The 15,044-nt window shown below is 29.3% G+C and overlaps 1 protein-coding gene across 1 annotated transcript; it reads right to left on the bottom strand.

Annotated features, from left to right (window-relative positions):
• Positions 1 to 11,817: 11,817 nt before the first annotated feature.
• Positions 11,818 to 14,646, bottom strand: LOC112788897 (DNA-directed RNA polymerases II, IV and V subunit 8B). The gene is made up of 4 exons (XM_025830573.2): positions 14,505 to 14,646; positions 14,021 to 14,178; positions 12,595 to 12,683; positions 11,818 to 12,098 (listed from the first exon to the last, which is right to left on the bottom strand). The coding sequence occupies exons 1-4, from the start codon at positions 14,578 to 14,580 to the stop codon at positions 11,987 to 11,989; spliced, it is 435 nt and encodes a 144-aa protein (XP_025686358.1). The 5' UTR covers positions 14,581 to 14,646; the 3' UTR covers positions 11,818 to 11,986.
• Between the last annotated feature and the right edge of the window lie 398 nt (positions 14,647 to 15,044).

Here is a 15,044-nt window from a genome sequence, read left to right as displayed (position 1 = left end):
TACTTAAAACTCAATAGACTGAGTTTAAATAATGTTCCGCAAGAAGAAGAAAAAAAAACGTACTGTACAAATTATATGTCTTTATAATTTTCTTTTGTGACTATATTGTTGTAAAATAAAAGATATATATATAATAAAGATGTATAAATAGAAGACTCTAGTATTAAAATAATTAGCTCAATAATAATTTATATATATAATAATATTATATGTTGTAATGTGTATATATATACAAAGATAGAAAGAAGTATTAAAAATAAAGAGAGAGAGAATCGCATATGTTTATTGTTACTATCTCAATATAATAAAGATGATTAATATTGCTATTAATATAATATGTAAAGAGTAATAGAAAAGAGAATTTAGAATACTAATAAAATAAAAGAAGAGAAAGAATTGTAGAAGAAATATAAGGAGAAGAGTATTTGATTGCAACATAAAGAGAGAGTATTTGTTTATTATTGTGTGTTGCTATGCGTCAATACTCTCATACCTCACTATTTATAGAGGTAAAGAATTGACAAATTCAAACTTTATTTAATTTCAATTTGTCTTGGGGGCTTCATTTCTTCATAGGGAAAAACAGCCGCCCATAATGGTCATCCACAATTTTAAACTTATCACAACACTCTCCCTTGGATGACCATTTAAGATTATGTCTCGTTAAAACCTTACTAAAGAAAAACCCAGTGGGAAAAACCTTAGTGAAGGAAAAAGAGTACAAAATCCTATATCATAGAGACTGCCTCATTAAAAACCTTGTCAAGAAAAACCCAATGGAAAAAAACTTGACCAAGGGAAAAAGAGTACAGTCTCCCCTTCTTGCCGACATCATTTAATGTCTCGAAATTGGCGCATCCCAATCTTATGTACCAATCTTTCAAAGAAGGATTTTGGGAGTGACTTTGTAAATAAATCTGCCAGATTGTCACTTGAACGGATCTGTTGGACATCAATTGTCCCTTGATTTTGAAGGTCATGAGTGAAGAAGAATTTGGGAGAAATATGCTTTGTTCTATCACCTTTGATGTATCCACCCTTAAGTTGAGCAATGCATGCTGTATTATCTTCAAACAGGACAGTTGGAGCTATCTTATGATCAATCAGTCCACATGATGACAGAATATATTGAATCAGACTCCTCAACCAAAAACACTCGCGACTAGCTTCATGAATCGCCAGTATTTCAGCATGATTAGAGGATGTTGCAGCAATCGTTTGTTTTGTGGACCTCCAAGATATAGCTGTACCACCATATGTGAATAGGTATCCTGTTTGAGATTTCCCTTTATGTGGATCAGACAAGTATCCGGCATCTGCATAGCCAACTAGTTGTGATTTGGATCCATAGAGATAAAACAATCCCATATCAACTGTTCCATGAAGATATCGAAAAATTTGTTTGATTCCACTCCAATGTCTTCTGGTTGGAGAGGAACTATACCTTGCTAGTAAATTCACCGCGAATGATATGTCAGGTCGCGTATTATTAGCAAGATACATTAGTGCTCCAATGGCACTAAGATATGGTACTTCAGGACCAAGGATATCTTCATTTTCTTCTTTAGAGCGGAATTGATCCTTTTTCACATCCAAAGATCTTACGATCATTGGGGTACTTAATGGATGTGACTTATCCATATAAAATCTTTTCAAGATCTTTTCTGTGTATGTTGTTTGATGAATAAAGATCCCACTTTTTATATGCTCGATCTGCAGGCCGAGACAAAATTTAGTCTTTCCAAGATCTTTCATCTCAAACTCTTCTTTTAGAATTTTTATAATTGTTGGAATCTCTTCAGGAGTCCCAATGATATTTAAATCATCAACGTACACAGCAATTATAATGAATCCAGATGCAAATTTCTTTATGAAAACACATGGGCAGATATCATCATTCTTGAATCTGTTTTTGGCCAGATACTCAGTAAGACGATTATACCACATTCGTCCAGATTGCTTTAGACCATATAAAGATCTTTGCAATTTGACTGAGTATAATTCTTGCGAATATTCATTGGATGGTTTAGATATCTTTAGTCCTTCAGGGACTTTCATATAGATATCCCGATCTAATGAGCCGTACAAATAGGCTGTTACCACATCCATTAAATGCATATGCAGTTTATGATATGCAGATAAACTGACCAAATAACGCAATGTTATCGCATCCACTACAAGGGAATACGTTTCTTCATAATCTATACCGGGTCTTTGTGAAAAACCTTGTGCCACAAGTCGGGCTTTATAGCACACAACTTCATTTTTCTCATTTCGTTTTCTCACAAATACCCATTTGTATCCAACAGGTTTTACATCTGCAGGTGTACGGACTACAGGTCCAAAGACTTCACGTTTTGCAAGTGAGTCTAATTCAGCCTTCATGGCTGCTTCCCATTTTGGCCAATCACTTCTTTGTCGACATTCTTCGACTGATCTTGGCTCAAGATCCTTACTTTCATACATAATATCTAATGCCACATTATATGCAAATATTTCATTGACAATTGTCTTATTTCGGTCTCATTTCTCTCCTGTAAAGACATAATTTATCGAGATCTCGTCATTTTTATAATTTTCAGGTACCTTGACGTCTTCTGGCGTTATATCAGAATTTTGGACAACTGCAGGTGTCTCTACTATGTCTTTTTCAACAGGAATATTATTTACCTCTTTTCTCTTTCAAGGATTTTTATCTTTGGAACCGACAGGCCTGCCACGCTTTTGGCGTGTATTTGCTTCCGTGGCTATTTGTCCTACTGGGACATCAATTCGAATTGGGACATTTTCCGCCCTGCCACGCTTCTGGCGTGAATTTGCTTCAGTAGCTACTTGTCCTACTGGGACGTCAATTCGAATTGAGGCATTTTCCGCTGGTATATAAGATTTGGTAATCCTCTTTGTATCGGAAAATGCATCAGGCAATTCATTTGCTATTCTTTGCAAATGTATAATCTTTTGAACTTCTAGTTCACATTGCCCTGATCGAGGATCTAAATGCATCAACGATGATGCATTCCAATTAAGTTCCTTTTCAGGAAGCTTATTCTCTCCCCCTAATGTTGGAAAATTTGATTCATCAAAATGACAATCCGCAAACCTGGCTTTAAACACATCACCAGTTTGTATCTCAAGATACCTCACTATAGAGGGAGAATCATATCCAACATATATCCCCAATTTTCTTTGGGGTCCCATTTTGGTGCGATTACGTGGTGCAATAGGAACATATATCGCACACCCAAATATTCGTAAATGGGAAACATTTGGCTGCTGGCCAAAAGCTAATTGCATAGGAGAGAATTGATGATAACTCGTTGGCCTCAAACGAATAAGTGCTGCGGCATGTAAAATAGCATGCCCCCAAACCGAGGTTGGGAGATTTATTCTCATAAGCAAGGGTCTAGCAATTAATTGGAGGCGCTTAATAAGTGATTCTGCTAACCCATTTTGCGTGTGAACATAAGCTACTGGATGTTCAACACTTATTCCATTAGCCATACAATAAGCATCAAAAGCTTGGGAAGTAAATTCACCAGCATTATCAAGACGAATTGCTTTGATTGGATTTTCTGGAAATTGTGCTTTTAATCGAATAATTTGAGCCAATAATCTCGCAAACGCCAGGTTGCGAGAAGATAATAAGCACACATGTGACCATCTCGAAGATGCGTCTATCAGGACCATAAAATATCTAAAAGATCCACATGGTGGATGAATAGGTCTACATATATCACCTTGAATCCTTTCCAGGAATTCAGGAGACTCAAATCCAATCTTTACTGGTGATGGCCTTAAAATTAACTTTCCTTGAGAACATGCAGCACAACAAAATTCACTAGTTTTAAGAATCTTCTGGTTCTTTAGTGAATGTCCACGAGAGTTTTCAATAATTCTTCTCATCATGGTTGTTCCCGGATGACCCAAACGGTCGTGCCAAGTTATGAATTCATTTGGGCTAGTAAACTTCTGGTTTACAGTGGCATGTGATTCAATTGCACTAATCTTGGTATAATACAACCCAGATGAAAGTGAGGGTAATTTTTCTAATATAACTTTCTTATTTGAATCATGAGTTGTGATACATAAGAACTCATGATTTCCTTCATTCATAGTCTCAATATGATATCCATTTCGGCGAATATCTTTGAAACTCAACAAGTTTCTCAGAGACTTGGTAGATAATAGTGCATTATTTATTATAAATTTTGTTCCCCCAGGAAACAAAATTATAGCTCTTCCGGAGCCTTCTATCACATTACCTGAGCCAATAATAGTGTTAACATATTCCTCTTTTGGCACAAGATGGGTAAAATATATATCACTTTTGAGAATAGTGTGCGAACTTGCACTATCCGCAAGGCATACATCTTTATATATCCTTGCCATTCTCTTCAAAAACAAATAATAATAAAATGAGTAGTATGCACAGTTAAATTGAATACTTGATCAGAATTATTTTCTAAGAAATACTGTACATAAAATAATGTTATATACTAAAATTTTATTTTAAAATTTGACACATTTAATAATTTCAAAATTTATAAACATTAATATTTCATTATTTATGTACATCACGTTTGAAACTTAAATACATAGAAAATAAAGCTTAACAATAAGTTCTTTACATTATTTATTTACATATATACATCACAATCCTACATATTAAACTATTCCATCATTGATCAAATGATCAATATTTCCTTCAGGATCCTCAAAGAAATCAGATACATCATAATGAGTGGTGGAGTTCTCAGCATCATTAGAAACAAAATTTGTTTCCTTTCCTTTGTCGTTCTTTTTCAAAGATGCCTGGTAAAGATCGACTAGGTGCCTTGGAGTACGACAGGTACGTGACCAATGGCCCTTTCCACCACATCGGAAACACTTCTCCTCGGTTGATTTATTCTGCCCGATATTCCTTTCTTTGTCCCACTTCTGGTGAGATCCTCTCTTTTGAACATAATTCTTTTTCCTTCCATAATTTTTCTTGTTATTAAAAGCTTGCCATTTACCTCTTCTGGGGTAATGATTTGCCGCATTTACTTCAGGAAATGGGGCGGCGCCAGCTGGGCGCGCTTCATGATTTTTTAATAACAACTCATTGTTGCGTTCGGCAACAAGAAGGTAAGAAATTAACTCATAATATTTTTTAAACCCTTTCTCTCGATACTGCTGCTGCAGGAGCACATTAGAGGCATGGAAGGTTGAGAAAGTTTTCTCCAACATATCATGATCAGTTATTTTTTCCCCACACAATTTCATTCGCGAGGTGATTCGAAACATTGCAGAATTATATTCATTTATAGATTTAAAATCTTGTAAACGCAAATGCGTCCATTCATATCGGGCCTGAGGAAGTATCACCGTTTTCTGATGATTATACCTTTCTTCAAGGTCTTTCCAAAGATCTGCAGGATCTTTTAATGTAAGATATTCATTTTTCAATCCTTCGTCAAGATGACGACGAAGAAAAATCATGGCTTTAGCTTTATCCTTCTGGGATGCATTATTTTCAGCCTTAATGGTATCTCCAAGATCCATTGAATCAAGATGGATTTCAGCATCTAGTATCCATGATAAATAATTGTTTCCAGATATATCAAGAGCATTGAATTCAAGATGAGAGAGCTTCGACATAATGAAAATTTGTTACCTGAGTCTTCCTAAAAATTTGATCAGAGTCTCGTGCTGATAACGTGTTGTAAAATAAAAGATATATATATAATAAAGATGTATAAATAGAAGACTCTAGTATTAAAATAATTAGCTCAATAATAATTTATATATATATATATATAATAATATTATATGTTGTAATGTGTATATATATACAAAGATAGATAGAAGTATTAAAAATAAAGAGAGAGAGAATCGCATATGTTTATTGTTACTATCTCAATATAGTAAAGATGATTAATATTGCTATTAATATAATATGTAAAGAGTAATAGAAAAGAGAATTTAGAATACTAATAAAATAAAAGAAGAGAAAGAATTGTAGAAGAAATATAAGGAGAAGAGTATTTGATTGCAACATAAAGAGAGAGTATTTGTTTATTATTGTGTGTTGCTATACGTCAATACTCTCATACCTCACTATTTATAAAGGTAAAGAATTAACAAATTCAAACTTTATTTAATTTCAATTTGTCTTGGGGGCTTCATGAAAAACAGCCGCCCATAATGGTCATCCACAATTTTAAACTTATCACAACATATATGTCTTTATTACTTTATTGCAGAGTTTTATTTTAATATATTATTAGAATAAAAAGGATTATGATGCAGATCTTACGCATGTATCGAATTATATATTGCAGACGTTAATAAAAAAATAAAGTACTTATTTAAACGTCATTAAATTAATTAAAAAATATATTTTTTATTTCTTAATATGTTTGATAAATTTTTAGTAGTAAAAATAAAAGTTTTAAAAAAATAAAAAGAAATATTTTTTTTAAAAAGCTATAATTTATATTTTTTTAAAAGATTTTTTTCTTAAAAAAAGATATTTTTCATGTAATAAATAAATAAAAATATTTTTATATAATTATTCCTAAACATAATTGATAAATAAACAGATTTTTTTGCATAAGATATCCAAACATAAAATTACTTTTACTTTTCTATAAGATCTTTTAAAAAATAAATTAAAAAAAATCTTTTCTTAGAAACTCACTCAAATAAATCTAAAGTATTATTTTAATCCTCAATATTTAAGTTTAGTCTTAATTTAATTCTTAATATGTCAAACTTCATATTTTAGTTCTAAAATATTTTAAATAGATTCAATATTATCTTACTATTAAATTTGATACAAATAATTAATATTTTAAACAATTAATTTTAGTACATAAATGAACCATTAATGATTACTAATATAAAAATGTTCTCATTAATTTTAGTGCATTAATAATTCGATTACTAAAATTTGAAATTTCGCATGAAAAAGAGAATTAGACAGCGAACATAGTATTACAATAAGATTTTGGCCCTATTTTTCTAACTGAAAAAAAAATGACTTAATAACAAATAATGTTAAACGTCCATAACACGTTTTTCCATTAATTATTCATGTTAAGTTTAATAATAAAACAATATTGGACTGATCCGAAAATTTTTTAGCCAAGATATTTAAAATATTAAAAACTAAATTAAAATATTTTTTAATAAATACATATTTAATATTGAATATGTTATCGCATTTTAAAATTATTTGAAGGTATTTTTGTCGATAAAAAAATTTGAATATGTTTTGTCAACAAAAAAATTATTCGAGTGTATTTTTTTTGTAGTTTACGCAAATTTTATAATTATTTTTTTTAAAATATTTAAAAAATAAAAGTCCATCCAAATATAATATATCCAAATCCAATCCATTAGAGTCACCAAAAAAAATCCAATCCATTATCACCTCATCTTCTATATAAAACCTCACTATACTTAAATTCTGTGAATATAGTTAATCTGTTCAGAGATTAAACATAAACATGACAATCTCCAAAATGTTGAAGTCGAAATTAAGGTTTCGGCCTCAAAGAAAGAATAATAATGCGAATGCCATTAACATTGGCATTAATGAAAACAAAGTTAACGACAAAGAAGAGATGAAGCCACTACCACCAACATGCAGTATATGCACCCTCCCTGTGTCCGTCGGTAAGGTCTTCAACAACAACAACGACCGTTGCATACACTCTTTCTATTACTGTCATAACTGCATCAGCCGCTACTTCGTCTACCGCGCCCGATTTTTCACCGCACAGAACATTTCTTGTCCTGACTTGAACTGCACCGTAAAGTTAGATTTAATGACATTCAAGACTCTCATCTTCGAAGACATCTTCGATAAATGTTTGGATACAACAGTCAAATCGACACTCTCTCCGATTTAGTCATCAATGAGTGTAAAAATAAGCCTGTGAGGAGAGTAGAGTGTCCTAATTGTAAGAAGGAGTTTCGCTTCAAGTGTCAGATTCTTTGGCATCATAATAAAAGCTGTTACGATTATGGTTTGCACAGTAACGATGTAAAGTTTGCGAAACTTGTTCGCAAGAAATAATGGCGTAAATGTTCTCATTGTTCTTACTGGGTTGAGCGAATTGATGGATGTAATTTTTATTCATTGCAGGTATAATTAAGTGTGACGCTTCTTTAATTTTTTTTTCTTTTATCAATTCTTATTAGTTATTAGTATCTACATATTTCTTAGTTTGATGGTAGGTTTTCAAAAAATTTATTTGTGAATTTACTTGATTTTTGGGTTTACCGGATTTTAATGGGTGGTTTAGTTGTGTTTGAACGAATAAAATGTTTTAAAGTTTGACTTGTGAATTTGTTAGTATTTGATTGAGGATTTTATTGGATTTGGTTGGAACTAATTATATTTTAATTAGTGATATTTATGTAAAGTTGATATTTAAAAATTATTAAATAATTTAATAATTTTGATTAAATAATTATTTTAAAATATTTATTTATTAACTTGATATAAAAATAGTTGTATGTAAATTTTTACCATTTTAATTTGGTAGATTTTTGAGGATTTGATTTTTAGGATTATTAGCTATAAGAAGCTTGATTGGAATTTTTATTTTAAAATTTAATTTTGATGTTGTATGAAAAAAAAATTGAAAAAATATGTAGTTCATATATTTATATATCAAAAAATAATAATAAATTAATTTTTTTAGTGAATATTATTTTAGTTTATGTAGTATGCATTATTTTGATGTGGAATAAATTAATAACGTAGATGTGGATTTTATTCCTGTTATATATGTGAAAAAGATCATCTCCTGGTAATTGCTTGGGCTCTTTGCTGCATACAAAGATCTGGAGTCCCCTGAAGAGAAAATTCCAAAAGTGGGGGTTTTATTGGTGTTAGCATTTTGGGTTTGTTAATTAATGGACTAATAGTTTATAAAGAGTTAATATGTAAAGTGGTTATGAATTTGTATTTGAATTTTTATGTTGTTTCTGAATTTAAAATTATTTTAAATTTGTCTTTGAAATTAACAACAATGACGTTGGACAGAGGCCACGCTAAAAACTGTTATTTTGATAAAATATCATTATTTTATTTTTTGTGCCCTAATAGAATATAAACGATATCTTAAAACAACAATATTTTATTAGTCTAACGTAACTTCAATCTTGGCATGACTTTTGTCCAATCAAATCATCATTTTATTATCGAAAAGTATTTTAGAAATAGCTATTATTAAGTTCAAAAATAAAATTAGGACGATTTTAATTTCACAGATGATACTAAAACTTTACTACAAATTCAAAAACCACTTTAAATATTAACTCTTTTATAAAACCTCATTTATAATCCAAAAAGTTAGTTTTTTTCAATAATGATCGTCATTTTTAATATTTTTATTTTACTATTTTTTTAAGAAACAAACCATGTTTATCTCCTTCCTGTTATATGCAAATAAAAGCTCTTTTTCCTCCAATCAGAAGAGAAGTTAGTTAAACTTGGTGACAGAGTCAAATATAAGAATAACTGATGATATATTTAGTAAAATATTTAGAGATGAGGAAAATATTACTCACTCTTAACCTTTTTTTAGTTAAAAAATTAAGATAACATGAATTGATGATAATATAAATAATAGAAATTTTGAATTAAATTAATATTTTCTAATAATTATATTTTAACAATATCCTAAAATAATTTTACCGATAAAATTATAACTATTTTTTAAAAAATTATCTAATCCATTAGATATCTATTCTTAGAATTTCCTATTAATAAGAAATTCCAACAGTGTTGGTTCCATTTTCTTAATGAACCAATAGTTCATAAAATACAATTTATGATCTGAAAGTTAGTTTTTCAATAATTGTTGAGATTTTTAATATATTTTTTTTATTAAGAAACGAACAATGTTTATATTCTTTCTGTTAAACGCATACAAAAATATGTTTTTTAGTCAATCCAATATTTAGGGCCGATTTAATAAAGCTTTTACTTTTTGAAATAGTTTATTAAAGTTGATTTTTTAATTTTTTTTTCAAAAATTGTTGCTTTATAGTACTTATCTTTAGTGAATCAAATTATAATCTCATATATCTAATATATGAAATTTTATTAATTTTTTTAATTTTAATAAACACAAATTAATTTTAAAAAGTATATCTTTATATACTTTCAAAAATACTTTTAATTTTTAAAAACTATAAACATAAATACATAATTTTTCTATTTACTAACACAAATAAATTTGTGCTTTTGAAAAGCACATTTTTTTAAAAAAATTCTACTAAACCAAGCTTTAGTCATAAAAAAATTAGAGCTAACTAAAATATTCACTCTTAACTTTTTTTATTTTCTAATAATTGTTTGTTTCTAATAAAACAGAAAATAGAATTCAAATTGTTGGAGTTGAATCCTAAATTCCTAATATCATGTTACTTAATTTATCCATCAATTATAAATATTAATTTGAATTCTTATATTTCAATATATTAAACTTTTAATGTATCAATTTTATCTAAAATAAATGCTTACTTAAAACTTGATAGACTGAGTTTAAATAATGTACCGCAAGAAAAAGGAAAAAAAAAATGTTCCGTACAAATTATATGTCTTTATAATTTTTTTTGGTGAGTATATATATGTCTTTATTATTTTGTTGCAGAGTTTTATTTTAACATATTATTAGAATAAAAAGAATTATGATGCAGATCTTACACATGCATCGAATTATATATTGTTACGTTAACAAAAAAAATAAAGTATTTATTTGGACACTATTAAATTGATAAAAAATATATTTTTTATATTTTAGTGTGTTTGATAAATTTCTAATAATAAAAGTAAAAGTACTAAAAAAATAAAAATATATCTTTTTTGAGAAGTTACAATTTATATTTTTTTTAAAAGATATTTTTTTCTTAAAAAAAGATATTTTTCACGTAATAAATAAACAAAAAAATACTTTTATATAGTTATTCTCAAACATAATTGATAAATAAAAAGATCTTTTTGCATCACATATCCAAACAAAAAATTATTTTTATTTTTTTATAAAATCTTTTAAAAAACGATAGTTTAAAAAAAATATTTTCTTAAAAGCTTACTCAAATAAGCCCAAAGTATTATTTTGATTTTCAATATTTGAGTCTAGTCTTAATTTAATTCTTAATGTGGCAAACTTCATATTTTAGTTCTAAAATATTTTAAATAGATTCAATATTATCTCATTATTAAATTTGACACAAATAATTTAGTATTTTAAACAGTTAATTTTAATACATAAATAAACCTACTAATATAAAAGCTTTCTCATTAATTTTGGTGCATTAATAATTAATTACTAAAATTTGAAATTTTGTATGAGAAAGAGAATTAGACAACATAGTATTACAATAAGATTTTGGCCCTATTTTTCTAACCAAAAAAAAATATGACTTATCAACAAATAATGTTAAACGTCCACGACGCCTTTTTCCGTTAATTATTCATGTTAAGTTTAATAATAAAACAACATTGAACTGATCCGAAAATTAAATATTTAAAATATTAGAAACTAAATTAAGATTTGATCCACATGTTAGGAAGAAAATAGTATTTTATCATTAGCAAAAATAACTATATTTTTTATTAACTACGTAATAGTTATCCAACAAAATGTTTTAAAAAATAAAAATATAATTTATATGATAAAGAGATTTTCAAATATATAAATATATTTCAAATTTATATGATAAAGTGACTTCCCTTCTATCACAAAAATTCTTTGTTGAGTTTTGTACATGTAGAAGAATTATTTTTCTAAGAATTTCATTAAGGAAGAAGAATAAGCTAAAAGAAATTTACTCTCCTTAAACAATTTGGTTAGAGTAAGATTAATATCTAGTTTGCAAGAAGATTAACAGTATATGAATTCTTCTAACATGTAATTACAAAAAGGTGCCGATAACCAAAATTTTCAGATCCCTTAATTTGTTTTTCCTTCACTAGTTCTCATCATACTTTCCTCATGAGAAGATAAAGCTTCTGATCAAGCTCAAACTTGTTGCAATGAGAGGGATCTCCCTTCATCATCATCAGAAGCCCACCAAATGAAATAAGAACCTCCCTGCAAATAATACAATGCAACAAATCAAATTACCATTGTTAATACCACAATTAAATTATAATCTAATAGTCATGTATATATCAATAATTTATGCTCATGGTAAAAAGTAATCTCACAATCATTTGGTTTTCAACTTTCAATTACCGAGCAGTTATATCGAGACAATATGCGTCAATCAGGAATCATACAAGTTCATGTTCCTAACTATTTCAAAACAAATTCAGGTAACGCTGTGATCATGAGTTGGGATCTTAAAGGAAGAGGGCAGGCGAATAGCCGAATAGCTTGATGAGTTAAGTATATTCTAGTTTACTCTTCCAGTCGTTCGCTTCTTCATCTCCCCAATTCGAAAGGAAGAGGTGTCTATAGTTAAGAGGTCACTAGCATCCAAATGGCTAATTAGCAATTAACAAAGGTTACATAGAAACTAAATTAAATGTTAACAAGCAATTCCTTTCTTCATAATCTTATACTTTAAAACTGGTAAGGGACATACACATTTTCACGTGTTGAATCCTCTGTTATCTTGTAGAGCTTCCCATGCATGACGTATTCAAAATTGTCAGCGAGTGAGTGCCGATTGCCCTGAAAATAGAAACGGGAAAAAGAAAAATGAAGAACTTCTGTGAGGGAAATTATGGACTACCGAATTGACGAGTAGGAAGAAGAACAAAACTAACAAGGGGCAAGGGGAGTAACGGTTGTAAATTGGTTTATGACAACAATTTTCTCATACAACCTTACTTCATTCTAAGCGCTAGAATTTGTTTTCTAAGAAGGATATAAAGTGGTTTGAGGTTTGTAAAATGTGATTAGTCATGTGACACTAGATCATTAACAGGTTATAGATGAGCAATGAAACTCTTTTAAAGTCCTTGCATGTCTGAGGTCAAGTTCTTTGCATCAGTCACAGTACCTAAATACTAAGGTTCAAAGATTCTCCATCATATAATATATTCATGCCCATATTCTGTTGGATACCAGAGTTAAATGGAACAGAATAACAACTAAAATTTGAAGATGAGAAAAGAGTGGAACTAAACACTATCATTTATCTTTAGACAATACTGAAGAGAATATGACTGAGTGGAAAAATTAGACACTCTCAAATACAAGGAGAAAATTAACACTACTTTTTAATGTGTGAAAATTATACTCATACTAACAAAACCAAATTAGGAGAGACCTAATAATGTCTTTCTATAATTACACTCACCAATTGAATTTGATTCTTCCTACACTTCTCTCGACTTCTTATATATATATATATGGCAGTAATGACCAGAAAAAATCACATTGTGACCATTACATTATTACTCTTTATGATACATGATGATTTTGGCTTCCTTTAGGACACAAATCTGCTGACAGATGTAGTTTATGCTTCCAACTTAACACTTAACTTTATCACTGGCAATTATTATGTCTAAACTGATCTTGGTTCCTTTTTTTTAATCAACAGATCGCGTTGATTATTCTTCACATATTCTAGCAAATCCAAAAATCTATATAGATTGAGCGACCGGAACACCTTCCCAACAGAATATTTGGCAGAAAACAAACCACTTTCACTGCATCATCCACATGTTTATGTGTCTTCCCCCCAAGTATGATTCAAGTCCCAAAAACATGAAGAACAAAAGCTCCCCAAAAACCATATTAAATGCTTTATTTCTACCTTATACACTCTACTAATTAGCTCTAACTAACCAACTAGATAACACACTCTTAACTAACTTATACTAATGGTTACTAGCGAAAAAAGAACAAAGATTGACATACAAACTATTGAATATACCGGGGCAAAAACTCATATTCTAAATGGGTAAGTGTTCTATTTTACCATGGTTCACTTGACAATCATAACAATCATTTATCAGAAAACAAAGGCATCTTGTATAGAGAGAAAGAGATATAATCACCCCAATATAATAGCCAGTGTCTGGTGTTCCATCAAGATTAAGAGTTGGAACAAGTAAAAGGGCACATTTCTGTCCAACCTTCAAAGGATACACCTCAGAATTGATGTCTAGGTGCATGAACATGTCAAACCTCTCACTTCTTGCTTCAATGCGTGTTACTTCAATTAACACAAAAACAAACATTGAACCATCAGAATCAGATACACACGCCAAAACCCAAAGCTTAATGTCTCCAACAACAAACAAGAAAACGCACACTCATCAGAAAGCACATAATATAGCAACACAGAGAGAGAGAGAGAGAGAGAGAGAGAGAGAGAGAGAGAGAGAGAGAGAGAGAAGCTAACTTTGAAATGAAAACGAGGACCCATTTACAGATAGTGTAAGAAAAACATCATAGGAAGGCGAAAAGCTTCAAAGATCATAAACAGAGATAATTGAATATATGGGTATGAAGAAAATGAGGAGAAAGAAAAAAAGCTACCTTTATCGAAGTATTTCTTGTCATCGGGGTTGAGTTTTTCCACTCTAAAGATATCATCAAAAAGAACGTCCACCATTTCGCAATTTCTTCTTCCTTTTCACCGCACTCAGTAAGAAACTTCTGGGTACTGTAGCTACGTAAAATTTTGGGGCCTTTTATACTAACTACTAATACCCTAAAATGTTTTTATGTTTCAAAATGAGAAGTTTTAATTGAAAAATTGAATATTTTAAAATATTTTGTCTCTAAATTTTTATCAATGTAATAAAAATTCTCAGGATAATTTTTTTTTTAAATATTTGTGTGATTAATTATTGTTAGCTTTACATGCATTTATTATTATAAGATAATTCATTTTGTATATATTAAATGAAAGTTACATTGTATTTCATAATAATAAGATTATAAGAATGTCATAACAATATAAATTAGATGTGTAGTATAATAATAATAAGAATAAGAATAAGAATAATAATAATAAAGTTACTTAAGATGGTAAGTATTTAATATTTTAATTAAGATATTTTGAGTTTGACTATT

Source organism: Arachis hypogaea, chromosome 3, assembly GCF_003086295.3.
Source record: "Arachis hypogaea cultivar Tifrunner chromosome 3, arahy.Tifrunner.gnm2.J5K5, whole genome shotgun sequence".
Taxonomy (NCBI): Eukaryota; Viridiplantae; Streptophyta; class Magnoliopsida; order Fabales; family Fabaceae; genus Arachis; species Arachis hypogaea.
Note: the sequence above shows the minus strand (reverse complement) of the source record. Positions and strands in the feature narration are given on the sequence as shown.

Bases quoted from the DNA above. Each gene is read 5' to 3' on its own strand.
- LOC112788897 (XM_025830573.2), bottom strand. From the start codon at position 14,580: ATGGTGGACGTTCTTTTTGATGATATCTTTAGAGTGGAAAAACTCAAC. The intron at 14,179-14,504 runs GTAGCTTTTTTT...TGTTAATTGAAG, and splicing joins CAAGAAATACTTCGATAAAG to TAACACGCATTGAAGCAAGA. The intron at 12,099-12,594 runs GTATGTCCCTTA...TATTATTTGCAG, and splicing joins GATTCAACACGTGAAAATGT to GGAGGTTCTTATTTCATTTG.